The sequence below is a fragment of the Atractosteus spatula genome, chromosome 3, assembly GCF_055471065.1.
Source record: "Atractosteus spatula isolate fAtrSpa1 chromosome 3, fAtrSpa1.hap1, whole genome shotgun sequence".
Taxonomy (NCBI): domain Eukaryota; kingdom Metazoa; phylum Chordata; class Actinopteri; order Semionotiformes; family Lepisosteidae; genus Atractosteus; species Atractosteus spatula.
This window is the reverse complement of record NC_142708.1, coordinates 16,305,307-16,320,383: the sequence shown is the minus strand read 5'-3', so window position 1 is coordinate 16,320,383 and position 15,077 is coordinate 16,305,307. Positions and strand designations below refer to the sequence as shown.

General features: G+C 36.3%; 1 protein-coding gene across 1 annotated transcript in view; it reads right to left on the bottom strand.

Moving 5' to 3' along the window:
• Positions 1–2,809: 2,809 nt before the first annotated feature.
• The window catches only part of LOC148837479 (protein prune homolog 2-like), an 85,201-nt gene continuing 72,933 nt past the window's right edge, over positions 2,810–15,077 (bottom strand). Inside the window, exons 14-19 of the mRNA XM_088910257.1 lie at positions 14,212–14,298; positions 13,756–13,854; positions 13,142–13,183; positions 12,585–12,623; positions 7,874–7,921; positions 2,810–5,345 (exon numbers count right to left, since the gene is read on the bottom strand). Of these exons, the coding sequence (XP_088766383.1) occupies positions 5,312–5,345; positions 7,874–7,921; positions 12,585–12,623; positions 13,142–13,183; positions 13,756–13,854; positions 14,212–14,298 (349 nt within the window). The 3' untranslated portion in view covers positions 2,810–5,311. The remainder of the gene's footprint in view (positions 5,346–7,873; positions 7,922–12,584; positions 12,624–13,141; positions 13,184–13,755; positions 13,855–14,211; positions 14,299–15,077) is intronic.

Sequence of the window (15,077 nt, the reverse complement as noted above, 5' to 3'; positions counted from 1 at the left end):
GATATTTCAGTCACGGGTCTCCAGTTTTAGATGGTTAAATAATATAATTCTTAGGTGACTACAAATGTGCTTATTATAAAGAGTACACATATCGTTACACATCATTACATCAGTACCTGGACATTGTAGTTACAGAATGCAGATTTTTTTCGGATAGCAGAAGGCTGCAAATTTATTTTATGATGTCTTAATGCATTCATAGCTGCAGTTTAATATAGTTTGTTTCATTTTGATGTGCATTTGGTTGCCCTTTACCTGTACCCTTATTTCGGTCATCCACAACATGCACACAGTAATGTCTGTTGGTGTTTTACACAGCCTTTTGGAAAACATAAATTAAAATGTATTTGCATCCAACAAGTACACTGAAGAGTGAATACAAAAACTGCGGATAAGGAGGAAGTTCACAACATATCTTGACATATTAATACATAAGTGCATATGAGTACTTGGAACACCTTAGTGTTGCTGTGAGTTGCCAATCAAGCACTGCATAACATGGTGCAGATTGCCAGTGGAAAATAACACCAGTTATGCCAGTTGCAGTAATTTGCCATGGTCCTGGTATGTTTTTGTGTGTTACTTGCTGCTTGATGCTGCAATCAAGCACCGATTCCATTTATTTTCTTAGTGATCATATGCAAATACGGTAGCTAGGGTTACCACTACAAAACTGGGAAAGAACTTGCTTTTCATACAGTATTGGGACATTTTGTATGTTTGCATGCAAAGACGCATTTAGAAGCAGTTGCCTGAGCAAAAGCACTAATGGTATCTGTGTTGTTTCATAAGTCATCATCATACACACAAAGTTTTTTCATTAACAAGTGGTTTAACAATGACATGGGTGAATTAAGACTTCAGGGAGCTCTGCTTTAGGAATAAACTTGAGGATGGAGAAAACCCGCTGAAACAATCTTCATGAAGATGCATCTCCCTGTACTGATTTTTAAACCTAACCTGTTTTATGTGCAAAACTAACTCAAACATTTCTTTTTCGTGGTCCTCTCCCAAGCTGTTGAGTATTTAAAAAACTGTATTCCAAACATTTGCAAATGTCAGCTGATACTGGCTGTTGTGTTTGGCATCCAATCTAGTAACATATCGATGCCCAGTGTACATATTGTACACTTTGGCTGCCTTGCTTTTTCCATCCCACTGGCCACGCGCCTGCTATTGTTAAACTGGGTGCAACAGATGCAGCAGTGTTCCACTAAAACATTTTACATCTGAGAAAATCAAAATTCAAATATACGGGGTAGCAGACAGATTTTGTTTCTGCATGTCAGTCCATTTTGCTGTCATTTGAGAGCCTTAGGATTCTTCCTGTGGTTTGATTACTGGTAACAGTTTTTTCTCTCACCCTTTTCTTCTTTCTCTTTTTCCCTACTGTAGTTCATTAGGTGATTATTGAGGCACTCAAAATAATGACTAGGAAGAGGATCTAACCCAGAGCATAAGATCCAGACAATATCCAGTAAGAAAATTTTCAAAAACAGAAAACAAAATGAACTTCCAATACACTGTAGATATTGCTCTACGATAAAAAGAGATTTTAAACATTTTAATTTACAGCTCTTTGTTGCTATGCTACAGCCGGCTATTTTTGGTCTGACTGGATTTCAGAGTTGCACAAACAGGGTGAAATCACACTGCCTGTAATTTGTGATTCTGTTAGGCTAGAATGTTCAGTGATGACTGTGATCCCATTTACGTACAGTACATTGTAATTTAAACATTAGTAAATGCAACATTTCCCGTGGATTTTGTTTGCTGATGCAACTGTGAGTGTGTATGGGGACTGATAGAAGTTGAATAAGTTGGGAGGGACAAATTATTCAAGGATTCAAAAGAATCAGCTTCAAAAGCAGTTTAAAGTAAGGTAAACTGTACTTTGTTGTGCCTATAGGGAATTGTTTCATTTGTAATAATGAAATGTTGAAGGCTGGCTAGTTACAGATGTTTCCTGTTGACAATATTGACAAAATGGCCCCTCAGATGTTCTGTTGGACTCTCCAAGACCTCAACATTGGTGTCTTAAATGGCATGCAACTGTTATCCTAGCACTGTGTTGTCTTGTATTGTAAAATCAGGACTTCCTCATGTTGGCTCAAGCACTTTGTAAATCAATTTCTAAGCTGTCTGTTTGTCTGCACCCAAATCATTCTTTTGTTAAAGGAGATTACTGTCCACATCATCACACATCCACCACACCACTGGTTGGCTTGACCCACACAAAACCAAAACATCTCTGCACATGATGTGTTCTCTCAGGTTTGTCAAGGGCAAAACAGAGTTCACCAGTGAATAAAACAATCTACCACTCTCTCTGCCACCAGCTGAGATGTCAAAATCTCAGAAGATGGAGATTATGTCTCTCAGCTGTGAAAGTTTCCTCTGAAGGTGTGTTACTTCATCTTTTAATTTCCCGTTGTAGATACTATAGTCTGAAAACAATTACAGATCAGACAAATACAATGGTCCTGTCTTTCTTCAAATATGTGGCCTGTCTATCACTCCAGTTTCCTGATTTCTCTGGACTAAGATGGTCATTGTTAAAACAGGAAAATATCATTATCTAGACAATGTATTGCATAGATTGGCTACATTCAATCATGCCAAAAGCACCCAGAATATCGCTATTACTGAAGATACTGGTTGTATCATTGACTGTTTTTGCCTTAATTAAAATTCCTTATGGGATGGATATTTTCATACATTCTTAAACAACTCATCTTGGCAATTTTAATTGAGTTCAAATAGATTAATACTGTAAAATGAGGAAAAAATACAAGTAACAACCAACATATCCAGTGTAACAATACATTTTAATAGTTTAAACAAACATTTTACATAATTTACAGTACATCACATTTCTAGAATTTATTTCAGTGAAGGTTCCGATCAGAAGAATCTTTTCTGCTTTTAGACTATGTTATGTGATTTAAACCCTCTCGTTCAATTTCCACATGGATTTTCAGAAGAACATTACATCAGAAAACATTAACACAGTACAGTCAGGTAGAGTGGCACTGAAGCATACAGTATGCAAATATTTTGTGTTCAGGATATGGTTTTTTCTTTGACTGCCTCATATAACTAGAATCATTTAAGGAAGGGCAGGAAAGCACAATGCCTGAGTATTCATGACAGCTATATAGGGCAGCTGAAGCAATAAGATAGAATTCCTTAAAATGTCTGACCAAGCATGCACTGTAGACTCCCTCCACACCCATACATTATAAAACAGTCCTTTAACCTAGTAGAACACAAAGGAAAATCTTCCATTCCTTGTAGTTACTAAATATTATTTTATTGCGTTATACTGAAACAAGACCTTTCTCTATTTGGCAAAACAATACCAAAGAATAAAGGGATAAGACTGTATGGTACAGCTGAAAGTGTGCTCTTGGTATAAATAATGTCTCAAAGCTCTTCATATTGCTTTCAAACAATGTCTCCAATTCTTTGGTAAATATAACTTACTATTACTTATCAGTACTGTACATTAAAGTCCAATTATAGCTAATTCAATTGGTGTAACATGCTGAACTGAATACAATCCCATATGTTTTATAGGTTGGCAGAGTTGATTGTTATGGTATAGAAGGATTTTTTGAGTCAGATTCTAGTTCAAATCTCAATTTGATTAATGGTTTGACGTCCCATTGAAATGTTGGTCTGATAAGAGTAAGGTACATTGAATAGGTTTACAATCTGCATATAATTCTGACTCACAACATAAAGACTACAGGAAAAAAAGAAAATCAATATTAAACTCAATGACATCACCCTAAATTAAGTTTTTTAGGCTTAGCATCCAGTCTTCCTCAAATGTTACAATTTCTATATTTCAAAGATCACAATTTAAAAATAATTTCACATTTAAATGAAGTAATGTCTGTTGGCTGAAAATCAACATCAGGTCACATCACCATATCAGTACATCAAAGGGGCATTATTAACTGAAGTTTGGAACGGTTATAAAAAAGTCAGCTAGACCCAGCTGTTCCTGATCATAATCATTATTGAAATTAGCAATGTATCCTTAACACAAACGTCTCTTTCCACATTTGTCTGGTAACCACCCTCCACCCCATCTCCACATTGCAGCTATCCTTTGATTAAATTCTTATTCTAAATGGGGTCTGAGTCTCCTCATCTTTTGACCAGGGTGCTGTCTCTTAACCAAATGGGTTAAGCCAAATCTATTCTACCGAAAATACTCAAACATTCACAAAGCATCTGATTCTTGGAAGTTGTTGCCTGTGAAATGTGTTAATCATCTGGAGACTAAGCTACTTACTACAGACGTACTGTACTTAGTTTTGAATAATGTTTTAAGAGCAATCAAAGATAGGCTGCTTTTGCAGGTTTACGTTTATGTATGTTTAATAACTGGTGTGACAAAGTTGTTTAAGATAATTGGATTCCATTAACAGTTAAGAAAGAAGGACTTCACGGTGAATGTTCTCACATTAGTGAAAATAATTAAGCCATGTACAGTATAATGCCTGAATTGTCAAATTTGGAAAAATGAACTCAGAAACACAATAAAGATAATGTTGATTGGAATTCAACATATTTCCATGCATTGTAGAGGCAGTAATAAGGAAGCAGCTTTCTTTTCTTTTGGTCACTCTGTGCTTTATAAGTTGTGAAACACATTCTTTTCATGATTGTGAGTCATATGGTGAATAAAATGCCCCCGGCCCCCCACTTTAGAAATAAAAACTAGAAGATAAAATTGAGAGAGTTATTTCCTTCACCCTGTATTTTTTATTTGCTGGAAAATAATAAATTAAAAACCAGTAGTTAAATTGAGGAGCTATTAAGTGTTCCTTCTACATTTTACATCAGGAAGCATTTTTGATTTTCACTGATTTTAAAGGCTGAAGTCATAAGAAACAGCATTCAGAATTATACCCCAGTTGTATTTTTAACAGAAAGGGTTAACTTACTGAACCAAGATGTATGATCTTTCTAACAACAAACAAGCCTAACCTTTAATTCAGACTTAGTACACAAAACAAATGGCAAGAAGTACAGGATTTATGTTAAAAAAGAAAATGACATAAAACTGACTGGAGCTACCAAACCTTCATAAGGCGAGTTCACTCAAAACGCAAAAGGCTAAGAGTGCATTTTGCGGCACATTATTTTATTGTGAATTTTTATATGCTACTAGTTTATGGTTAACCCTTTTTATTACTATTTAAAACTTCTACAATAATAAAACAGTAATTGAAATTAAGAAAAAATTCCCCTGTACAAGTAAACATCTTACAGTTTTCCAAGATTTCTGAATCCTTTAGGAACTGTTCTCATTCACCCTCTTATCAATGCTAAAAAAAAGACAGACAAATATTTATGTTAGTAAAGATAGTAACACAATAGGCCTACATTTATTCTACCCAACTAAAGTAAGCACAGCAAATCACAAAGCATGCTATATATCTGTTAAGTTGGAAGTCATTGATTAACCTAATCACATGGAACTAAAAGTAAAATTGTATACTATAATATACATTATAAGTAGAAAACACTAGTGAACACTATTTTTGTGGAAATTGTTGATGCTCATTACATACATTTATTGTAATGTCTAAGTATGTTTCAGGTGCATAATATATATGAATGATATATACAGTACAATATTATTTACTGGTACCAGTACATAATTTATTTGTTTTGTCCTGCTTTGTCAAAAGAAAAATTAAAGTTTAACATCTCGACTTGAGCAGAAGTGCGAAAAATGAAAAACTGGGTTCAAATATATGCTTGTAAACATATTTTAGCAAATTTGTATTCTTCTGTACAAACCCTTTTAATAGCTGCATTGGTGTAATTATGCCACATTAGACAGTTATGTGTAACCTCTTTAAATAGGCAGAATTGCAGAAAATACATATAATGTGATTTCAATCCAAAATGAAGTTTCTGTTCAAATGGAGGTGCATTAATAGGTTTATTAAATAACAAAATATACTGTATATGTGGGATGCATAACATTATATTTATATCACTACATAGCCACTCTCATGTTTCCTATGATCTCCATTATCACATCAAAACAAAACATGATATAGCATTTTTCCAAACTGACACCCATATAGCAGCCGTATTACTCTGCAACTCACAATTAGCAACCCACTGAAGTTAAGCAGGTGTGAGCCTGGTCAGTACCTGGATGGGAGACCTCCTGGGAAAAACTAAGGTTGCTGCTGGAAGAGGTGTTAGTGGGGCCAGCAGGGGGCCCTGACCCTGCAGTCCATGCGGGTCCTAATGCCCCAGTATAGTGATGGGGACACTATACTGTAAACAGGCGCCGTCCTTCGGATGAGACGTAAAACTGAGGTCCTGACTCTCTGTGGTCATTAAAAATCCCAGGGCATTTCTCGAAAAGAGTAGGGGTGTAACCCTGGCGTCCTGGCCAAATTTCCCATTGGCCCTTACCAATCATGGCCTCCTAATAATCCCCATCTATGAACTGGCTTCATTACTCTGCTCTCCTCCCCACTGATAGCTGGTGTGTGGTGAGCGTTCAGGCGCACTATGGCTGCCGTCGCATCATCCAGGTGGATGCTGCACATTGGTGGTGGTGGAGGGGAGTCCCCATTACCTGTAAAGCGCTTTGAGTGGAGTGTCCAGAAAAGCGCTATATAAGTGTAAGCAATATGATATAGTAAGATGCCAACATTTCTGGAGTCGTGTAATTGCAAATTTATAGTAATTAGTAAGACGAAGATTTTCTTTATGCAGTTTTGGATACTTTAGATAAAAATTTTAAAATGCTTGAAAACATCAATTGAACACACCTCACCAGTAAGAAAAGACTTTAAAGGATTACTCCTTTAAAGACCTATATATAAATCTACCACAGGAGTTTGAAAGGAAGCTCCCTATCAAGGTGCCACTCGTTTTACTAAGAACAATCATTGTTACACATATTATTACGGCATAATACACTTTCTTGTATTCCTTAATAGAAATTATTCTAATCGAAAGATGATCAGATTACATTTTACTAGTGTAAAAACTCCAACTGCAAGCTCAAGTATTTTTTCTTATCTTAAAAGCAAGATTAATCTTTTGGAAAATAAAATTGAAAATTGAAACAATTTCATATAGTTCCATTTAGGCTAACACTGTGTACAATGTATTATATATAATAAGTGCTTACGGCACAGCACACAATACACAACAAGAAAAAGAATTCTCTAGTACTGGGCAAGTACAACTGTAGTCACAATTTTCCTGTGGGCAAAAAACCCACTCCATGGTGTATGAATTAGATGGTCAATTCACCTGCAGCTTGCCAGAGGGAAGAATAGAGCATGTATGATTAAATTTATCAATTTCATTATTTCAGCTTTGTAGAAACATGTCAATGGCTCCATTTCAATGGATAATATATCCTGCTGTCCACAAGGTCATTATTACAACTGATCAGAACAAGTTAGCCAAATGCACTTATGCTGTGCAAACATTAGAAACTGGTACAGTAAACATTAGGTACATTAGGAATTGAAATGGTGCAGGATTAAAAGCGATATACAGGGAAAATCTAACATATAGGGAAGATATAAAGTAGATAAGACTAGGATAGATATTTGTGAACTACTGTACGTTAATTTGGCAAAGATTTGTAGACCCTCATCTACAAAGCAGGCAGTGTACAACCAATATATCTGAAAGATTATGACAAATTTGAAATATTGATCCAACAAAATTGGAAGATGATAAATACGGATAAGAACATTCACAGGAAAATTAGAAGTATCTTTTAGCTGAAGGGGATATTACTTGCCCAGCCCTAAAAAAGTCTTAAAAAACAAATTAGACGCACAACAGATAAATATATATCTCTTACTCCGGTTGGACAGATGATGATTCATATCCATTTAGAAAGCTGCTATATCTACACACAATAAAAAGTAAAATGGTAGCAATAAGATACTTAGTTACCAACAAACATACATTCACTGTGACTGCTATTCTCCATTTCCTTATGAGGAAATAGCAAATGTATACTTTCTACTGTATGATAAAAAGCCTGAGCAGTTTGATAAAAGTGCATGAAATACAAGCAATAAAATCAGTGTTTGCTAAATGTGTAAACAGCACATCATAAGTTTTGGAGAGTTATAGTGTGCTTACTAATGTTCATTAACAGATTGTACACTAACGGCCAGTTAAAGTGTCAATTAAAATGCCAGTTAAAATGCTCTACAGCAGGTGTGACTGGGTTCCTCACGTCAACACACAGGGAGTACATCACACTAGCTGCTTACAAGTGAAAAATCACTTGAAAGATGTGCTAAAATTAGTTTTATCACCATATGAGGAATCTTTTTAACTTCAGATCTGAAATAGGTGACTCACAAGCTGAACACCCTGCTGGAGAGTGAAATCCAAGCAGAGATAAGAACAGCAGGGTGGTCAGTACTCCTAACTCACAGATGCAGGGATCCAGATTTCATTCCAGTGTAGGACATTTTTTCAGCATTTGTTTATTGTCCTTTAGGATTATTGTTTCACTTCTCGTTAGTTTTACTGGTTTAATTATTAGATAAACAATAATAATCAATAATTTTATTGAAGTTTCTGCTATGCATTGAACATAAAACATTTTGTACTAAACCAAAATGCATGTGCTTAAATATATAAAAACAATATCCTTGTGTACAATATGTTAATGTAATACAAGCGTTACTGTTTTTGTCAATTCTTTAACAAAAGACTAGCTGATCTTAAACTTTTTTCCATTGAGAATTAACATTCTCTTTTCTTTTACATGTCCCAACCTTTGGAAATACCAATTACTTAATCCACAGAGTTTATCACTAGACAAAGACAATGCACATCCAAGACATATGCACAGTCAAGCCATTCATTTCATTTCACATCAAGACTCCACAGAGCCAGTGGCAGAGCTATGGTATTAAAAGAGATGCAAGTCTGATAGATGCAAGTGCACAGATACCAGGCTGGTCACATGCGGAGGATACTTTGGACTGAAACCCACATAACTACAGTGGTGCTCTTTCAGTTATGCACTACCACTGAAATGTCTTGTCAGAGTTAGATGTAAATTTACAATTAAATTTGGAACCAAAGTCTAAGCCAGGTTTCCCTTTCTCTGCACCTCTTACTTGAAGCTGCTACTGCTACAGTAAATCAGCAATTATTTGTCTTAATAATTCAGCCACTCTAAAATCCAACATAAGCAATGTGAATAAATAAAGCACTGTTCAAACTTAGACCAGATAACTAAGCAAAATCTCCGTGGCACTGCTTCAGACACCTAAATCTGTTCCAACCTTGTGTTTCTTAAATTAAAAACCTACTTTTACTTGCAGCTGTGCTTGCTCAGAGTGATCTGGAGCAGCAGGCATAAATTTAAAGATCATTTTAAATACTTTTCAAGGGGAGAAGCAGGGGTTAATAAAGTAGAGAAAAGAGCATCCGGACCGCACGGGGGAACCCAGGTGGCCGATTGGGCTGGATGACTTGGCAGCCTCCGGGGCCTGAAAACATGAACACCCCAGACTCGCGGAGAGTCGCTTTGAGAGGCACTACCTCATGACCAGGCGCTGCCCTCAGGGGATAGAAAGGAGGAGACAGCCCCTTGACTCGCTGAGAGTCGCATGAGAGGCGCTGCCTCACGATTGAAAACGAATCCCTCAAGGGGGAAGAGAAAGGACCCCTGACTGGAGGAATCACTTTGAGAGGTGCTGCCCAAGGGGTTGAGAATGAAGAGAAAGCTGCTCGAGAAGGAAGCGAAAGAAGTCCCCTGACTCACTGAGAGTCACTTTTGAGGCGCTGCCTCGCAACTGGGATAAAAACCCTCAGGGAACCAAGGGAACAAGAATCAGTAAGTTAGAGTTCCCCAGAATAATGTGGCCGGGGGTCCCCCCTGGCTTGTGCTTGAGAACCTACCCAGAAAGGGTCAAGGTGGTGCTGCCATCCTGAGGTCGGGAAAGTGAGCTTCACTTACCCCCCAGAGGGAACCTAGATGCAAAGGCAACATGAAAGAAAGAGGAGGAGGAGGGAGGAGGAGGGAATTCTAAAACTCTAGACGTGTGTGTTAGCAGGGTTAGGGTTTAACTAGGGAAGAGATAATTGAATGACAGACGAAGGGGCGGAGCACCCCAAGCTTCTCCCCTAGAACTCCACCTATTGGTTTCCATGTAAATACTGATATATAATTGAGTCTCTGGTAAGTGTATAGTATATGTTCTACAATTCCTCCATTTGTATGTGATCATTAAAAAGGAAACAACATTAACACCTACAGTAAATATAGTACAGTATTTTTTTAATGCATTCTAGCTACTTTTGCACTTGGTGCTTCTAAACAATACAAAGTGCAAAACATTCTTTTGCTTATCAAAATACACAGTATGCTCAACAGCAGAACTACTGCTTTTTATGTTTTAAAAATGTGCAACTGACATATTCTATTCTATTATTTTACACCACTTTTTAGGTAGCTCAAATTAGTCATGTCACCATCATGTCACGTGCCTATTATGCTTTGCAAAAGCATTGGCCCCTTTTGATTTTCCGTAAAATATTTCATTATTTTTGGTGAAGGTTTCTCATTAAATTTTAATTTTACAGTAAAACCTACAGTTGATGACTGATATTATTTGATTTGGTAACAGGGTTCACAGTATATCAACATGTTGCAATCAGAACAGTGTTCTTGGTCTCTCGTGAGCATTAAAAAGACCATGGAACATCTTTCTGTGGGACATCTGAGTGACTCTGAGACAGTGTGGCTTACAGGTTCAGAGGCATGCCTCAGATGATAGCCCGAACACATATGCTGTATTTTGACAGTGCTCTCTTAGTTCTAGTCAGTTTTTGGTTTTACTCATAAGAAAGGCAACAAGAAATCAATTTCAAAGCATATTCTATTGTTTCGTATAATGTGGCAACATCTGCTAATCCAACAGCATTCGGTTTTTTTTAGTTATATGCAGTTATCACATATAAAATGGGCTTGTGGAAGGTGCAGTTATAACACTGTCATGAATAGAAAAAGGCTTGCAATGCATGTTTCATAATAAAACACACCCTCTCTTATCAACCAAAAACAGCATACAGTACTATCTCTATATTCTCCCATAAACACCAAAGCAGACTTCAGAAACTTAAGAGGTTTAATACTTGACATATTGGAGCTCAAAATAGCAAGATTATGGATCTTGCTCCCACTACATTCCCGGAGGCCTGAGGATGAACTGCTGTGTGCAGTCAGCTGATTGGTCCAGTAACAGTTAATGTTAATCAAAAAAGAGCCAGGCTTTTGGTCTGCTCTGACAATCTGCTTATGGAAGAAGAGAGCAGATCCTGTTTAACTTGTGCTGCGCAGAAGTGGGAAAGAGCAAAATTGGAGAGTGAGTGGAAAAGCAACTGAGTGATCTGTAAAAACAGAGATTGAGTGTTTTGTCTTGTGTGTTAGGAAGCAGTGTAGTTACGTCATTATGTTAAAGCTTTTCTTCCTACACGAGAAAACTAAGTGGACTAGACTGCAACTATCCATCCTGTGTGACCAGCCACCCAAGCATTCACATACTATTGATATTTATTTTTTATAAACACACCGTACTGTACATATTCTCTACAAAGGAGAATCTTGAAAAATAAGAAAATAAAAAACTACAAATTTCTTCATCAATTGCATCAATCTAACAAACCAAATTTTCTTTGAGCTACTGGTTTTAATTCTGAAACAGAGAGCCACTTTTTAAATGACTGTTTCTTCGAATAAAGCATGGGAAGAAGAGTGTTCAGATATAAAACCGGTAATGTTATTTACAGTACAAGTTAAACTTTCTTTGTCCAACAATTTAAAAATTATTATAATACATCTCCCACAGTATTACAGCTTAGGTAATACTTGACTTTTATCACATACACTCAAATTCAACCATAAGTGGCAGAAGTTTGACCCACACTTGCTCCTTCCTTTATTTTCTTACTATTTGCCTTGGGTTTTCACTGTGAATGGAGTAGAACAAAGCCATTGTATTCGGAATACTTTTATTTATAGTTTTTATATTTATGATAAAGACATAATTTAAATGTATTTTTATTATTATAATAAAAATGTAAAGTTATAACATTGAGTTTAACATCAGCCACCCTTCAAACAATTATGAGTAGACAGACACTTGCCACATTTAATTAAACAGATGGTGTGGATGAAAATTACTACATTCAAGATTTAGCAGACAGCAAAGCTCTGGATTCAGTAGAAGGGGAGACCTTCGCAGGTGGATCAGAGAAGTTTCAAGAGGAGAACAAAGGAGTCTCAGTGCACCTGATCCTGTAATACATTTTAATTAAATCAATCACTTAATCTTTGCATTCCTCTAATACTGATACCGATACCTAATTTAGATATGATATCACATTTAGAAGTGAAGTCTAATCTAGTTTCCTCATCGCTGCACCTTCTACTCTAAGCTGCTTCTGCTGAATCATTGATGTAAGTGGTCTTTGTATATCCTTGTCATAACGAAAACCATGAAAAGAAACCAACACTGACACTGGCTAGAACTATTTCTTACTTATTGGTTTCAGCTGCTTCCTTCAGTTCTTCATCCAGTCTGGGGGGGGGAGGGGGGTGGGGCAAAGGTTAATTTGAAAAGAAGAAATGAGAAGCAGGCACAGAATGAGACAGACAGCAGAGCAAAGCCACGTAAGCTACATGCAGTACAATCAGTACTCAAAAGGAGACAATTATGCTTAGCAGGCTTGTCATCTCAGTTCTGTCCAGTGCGCTGTAACCTGTCCACAAGCTGAAAATATGTAATACTGTAGCCAGCAGAGGGTGCTTGGAGGTCAGTCAGATACAAAGATTCAACAAAGAGCCATTTCAGTCATGCTAATGTGACAAAAAGCAGGAAATAGCAGCCAATTGAGCCACCAGTAATCTATGTCTTAGAGTGACTAAGTAGAAGCATCCTGTTTTAGCTGAAAGGCCTGTGCACTACCTTAGGCAGAGAAGGATGACCTCAACTGTGTATAATACTGGGACACTAGTTGGGATCAGCCCTTAAGGGAAGAATTAGTAATTGCTCACAAACATCCAGTGATCTATAAGCTGCAATAGGCCATGAATTACCTCATACATGCATATCTTTTTATACCCCTCTCGTCTTCATACCTTCCAGGAAAGAGGTTGTAAGGAAGAGTTAGCTGGTCACAAACTTTATACCAGGCCCATTTCACTGTAACACCCAAAACATTTACAAAATATGTGTGCTTGAGGATATTTGAGGAAGCTTGCACAGAAAAAAACTGTGCTTTCTTGTGGAAAAACAAGAAAAGAACAGGTAAAAATTATATATTGATCCACTCTAAGACAAAGGCCTTGGTTACAACTTTTTCCAAGGTTTTGAGTTCTAAATAATTTAGAGATTTTATCTTCTCGTTTTCTTAGTGAATGCATTCATGCTTACATCCAAGGACTGAGAAGGAGGATTATTTTAGTTTTTTAAATGTTGCAGAATCATACACCCAGCATTGTCTCATGCCTCAATATCTCCATTTATAATACTAATATTTATAAACATATACTGTATAAGCATTATGTTGTATTCTGTAGCTGTGTGAGACACATACCTATTATGTTATTCACTGCATATACACATTATCCTTTCTGTATGGAAATTAAACATAGTATAGTCAAGAAACGTATCTGGACAAATTTCATTTTTACATTAAATTCTTACTTACTTGATGATACTCTCTGGTATGTGGACGTACTCCATTGGGATCAGTTCACCGAGTTCAGCGAGACTATTGACATACTTTATCTTACTGCTGAATTTAGAACTAGGATGAAACAAATGAGAATGGTCACAAGAGAATTCACAGACAAGTGAATACAATTCACCCGAATTCCCATCAGGATCTGTTTTAGCACATAAAAGAAATGTTCTTACAGACTAATCATAAGACTACAAAAACGGTCATTCAGAAGAATATGTACTTACTTGGTTTCTCTTAACGAACTGCCAATTGGATGTATAATTACAAGGTTCAGATACTGTAACAGAGGTGAACTTAAGAGCGATATGAAAATTGAACTGTTAACAGAGTTTTCAAATTACACATAAGAAAATGCCTCAGTGCCTAATATCTCCAGTGCATTGAGTTGTTCTGCTAAATTAAGAAACACTTCAGCGTTACCTGATAAAAGGTCTTGTGACAGCCAGGATTGTTCTGATGAACCAAGATGGGTGGACAATAATAAAGCGTTTCAAATTCTTCCTCAGTCTAAATGCAAAAATATTTTAAAAAACTCAAATCATTTCAATTTCTGTGATGTTAGAAATTCAATCCACAGTACAGATTGCCCAGTTTTTTTTCTTTTTGCCATACACATCTGTCCTTTTTCATGATAACATTGCTGATTGGCTTCCTTGATAGTTATATTTCCATGACATATTCCTTTTAGCAAACGTTTTGCTTAAGCTCACAATTTATACCTGAATACTAGGAAAACTACAGCCTCCATATTCTCAAACAATGTTATTTTTCCACCAAGTTTTCACATTACAATAAAACTACACTACTTTTATGAAGCAAATCGCCAGCCTTGATTATTAGAATATACTGCCAAGAAAAAAAATCAGAAGTATACATATTAACTACGACGACGATAGATCAGGGACAAATCACAAAAAAAACAGGGGTATGACCAGTCACAAATATCCAACATTCAACAAATCAGCCTTCAAGTCTCAGAAGGACAGTAAATTAAGAGGCATGGAAAAGGACAAGGATAAATTCTCTAATTCTTAATGTCAACTACCCTGTATACAGCTTTGAAATAACTATTTCTCAAATATATGGGCTATATATGAAGTTCATTGTCTTTATTTATTTAAAAGAGAAAATAAAATAGATGCGATTAAGATTAAAACTCATTAATTAGCTCGCCATTTCATCCATAGTTTTGTGATTCTCCTTCTGCTTCATTTCTCATCCTATATAAATTCTTCAGGGAAAACAAAATGGGTTTTTTTCTCAAGTAAATTAGAACACATTTTATG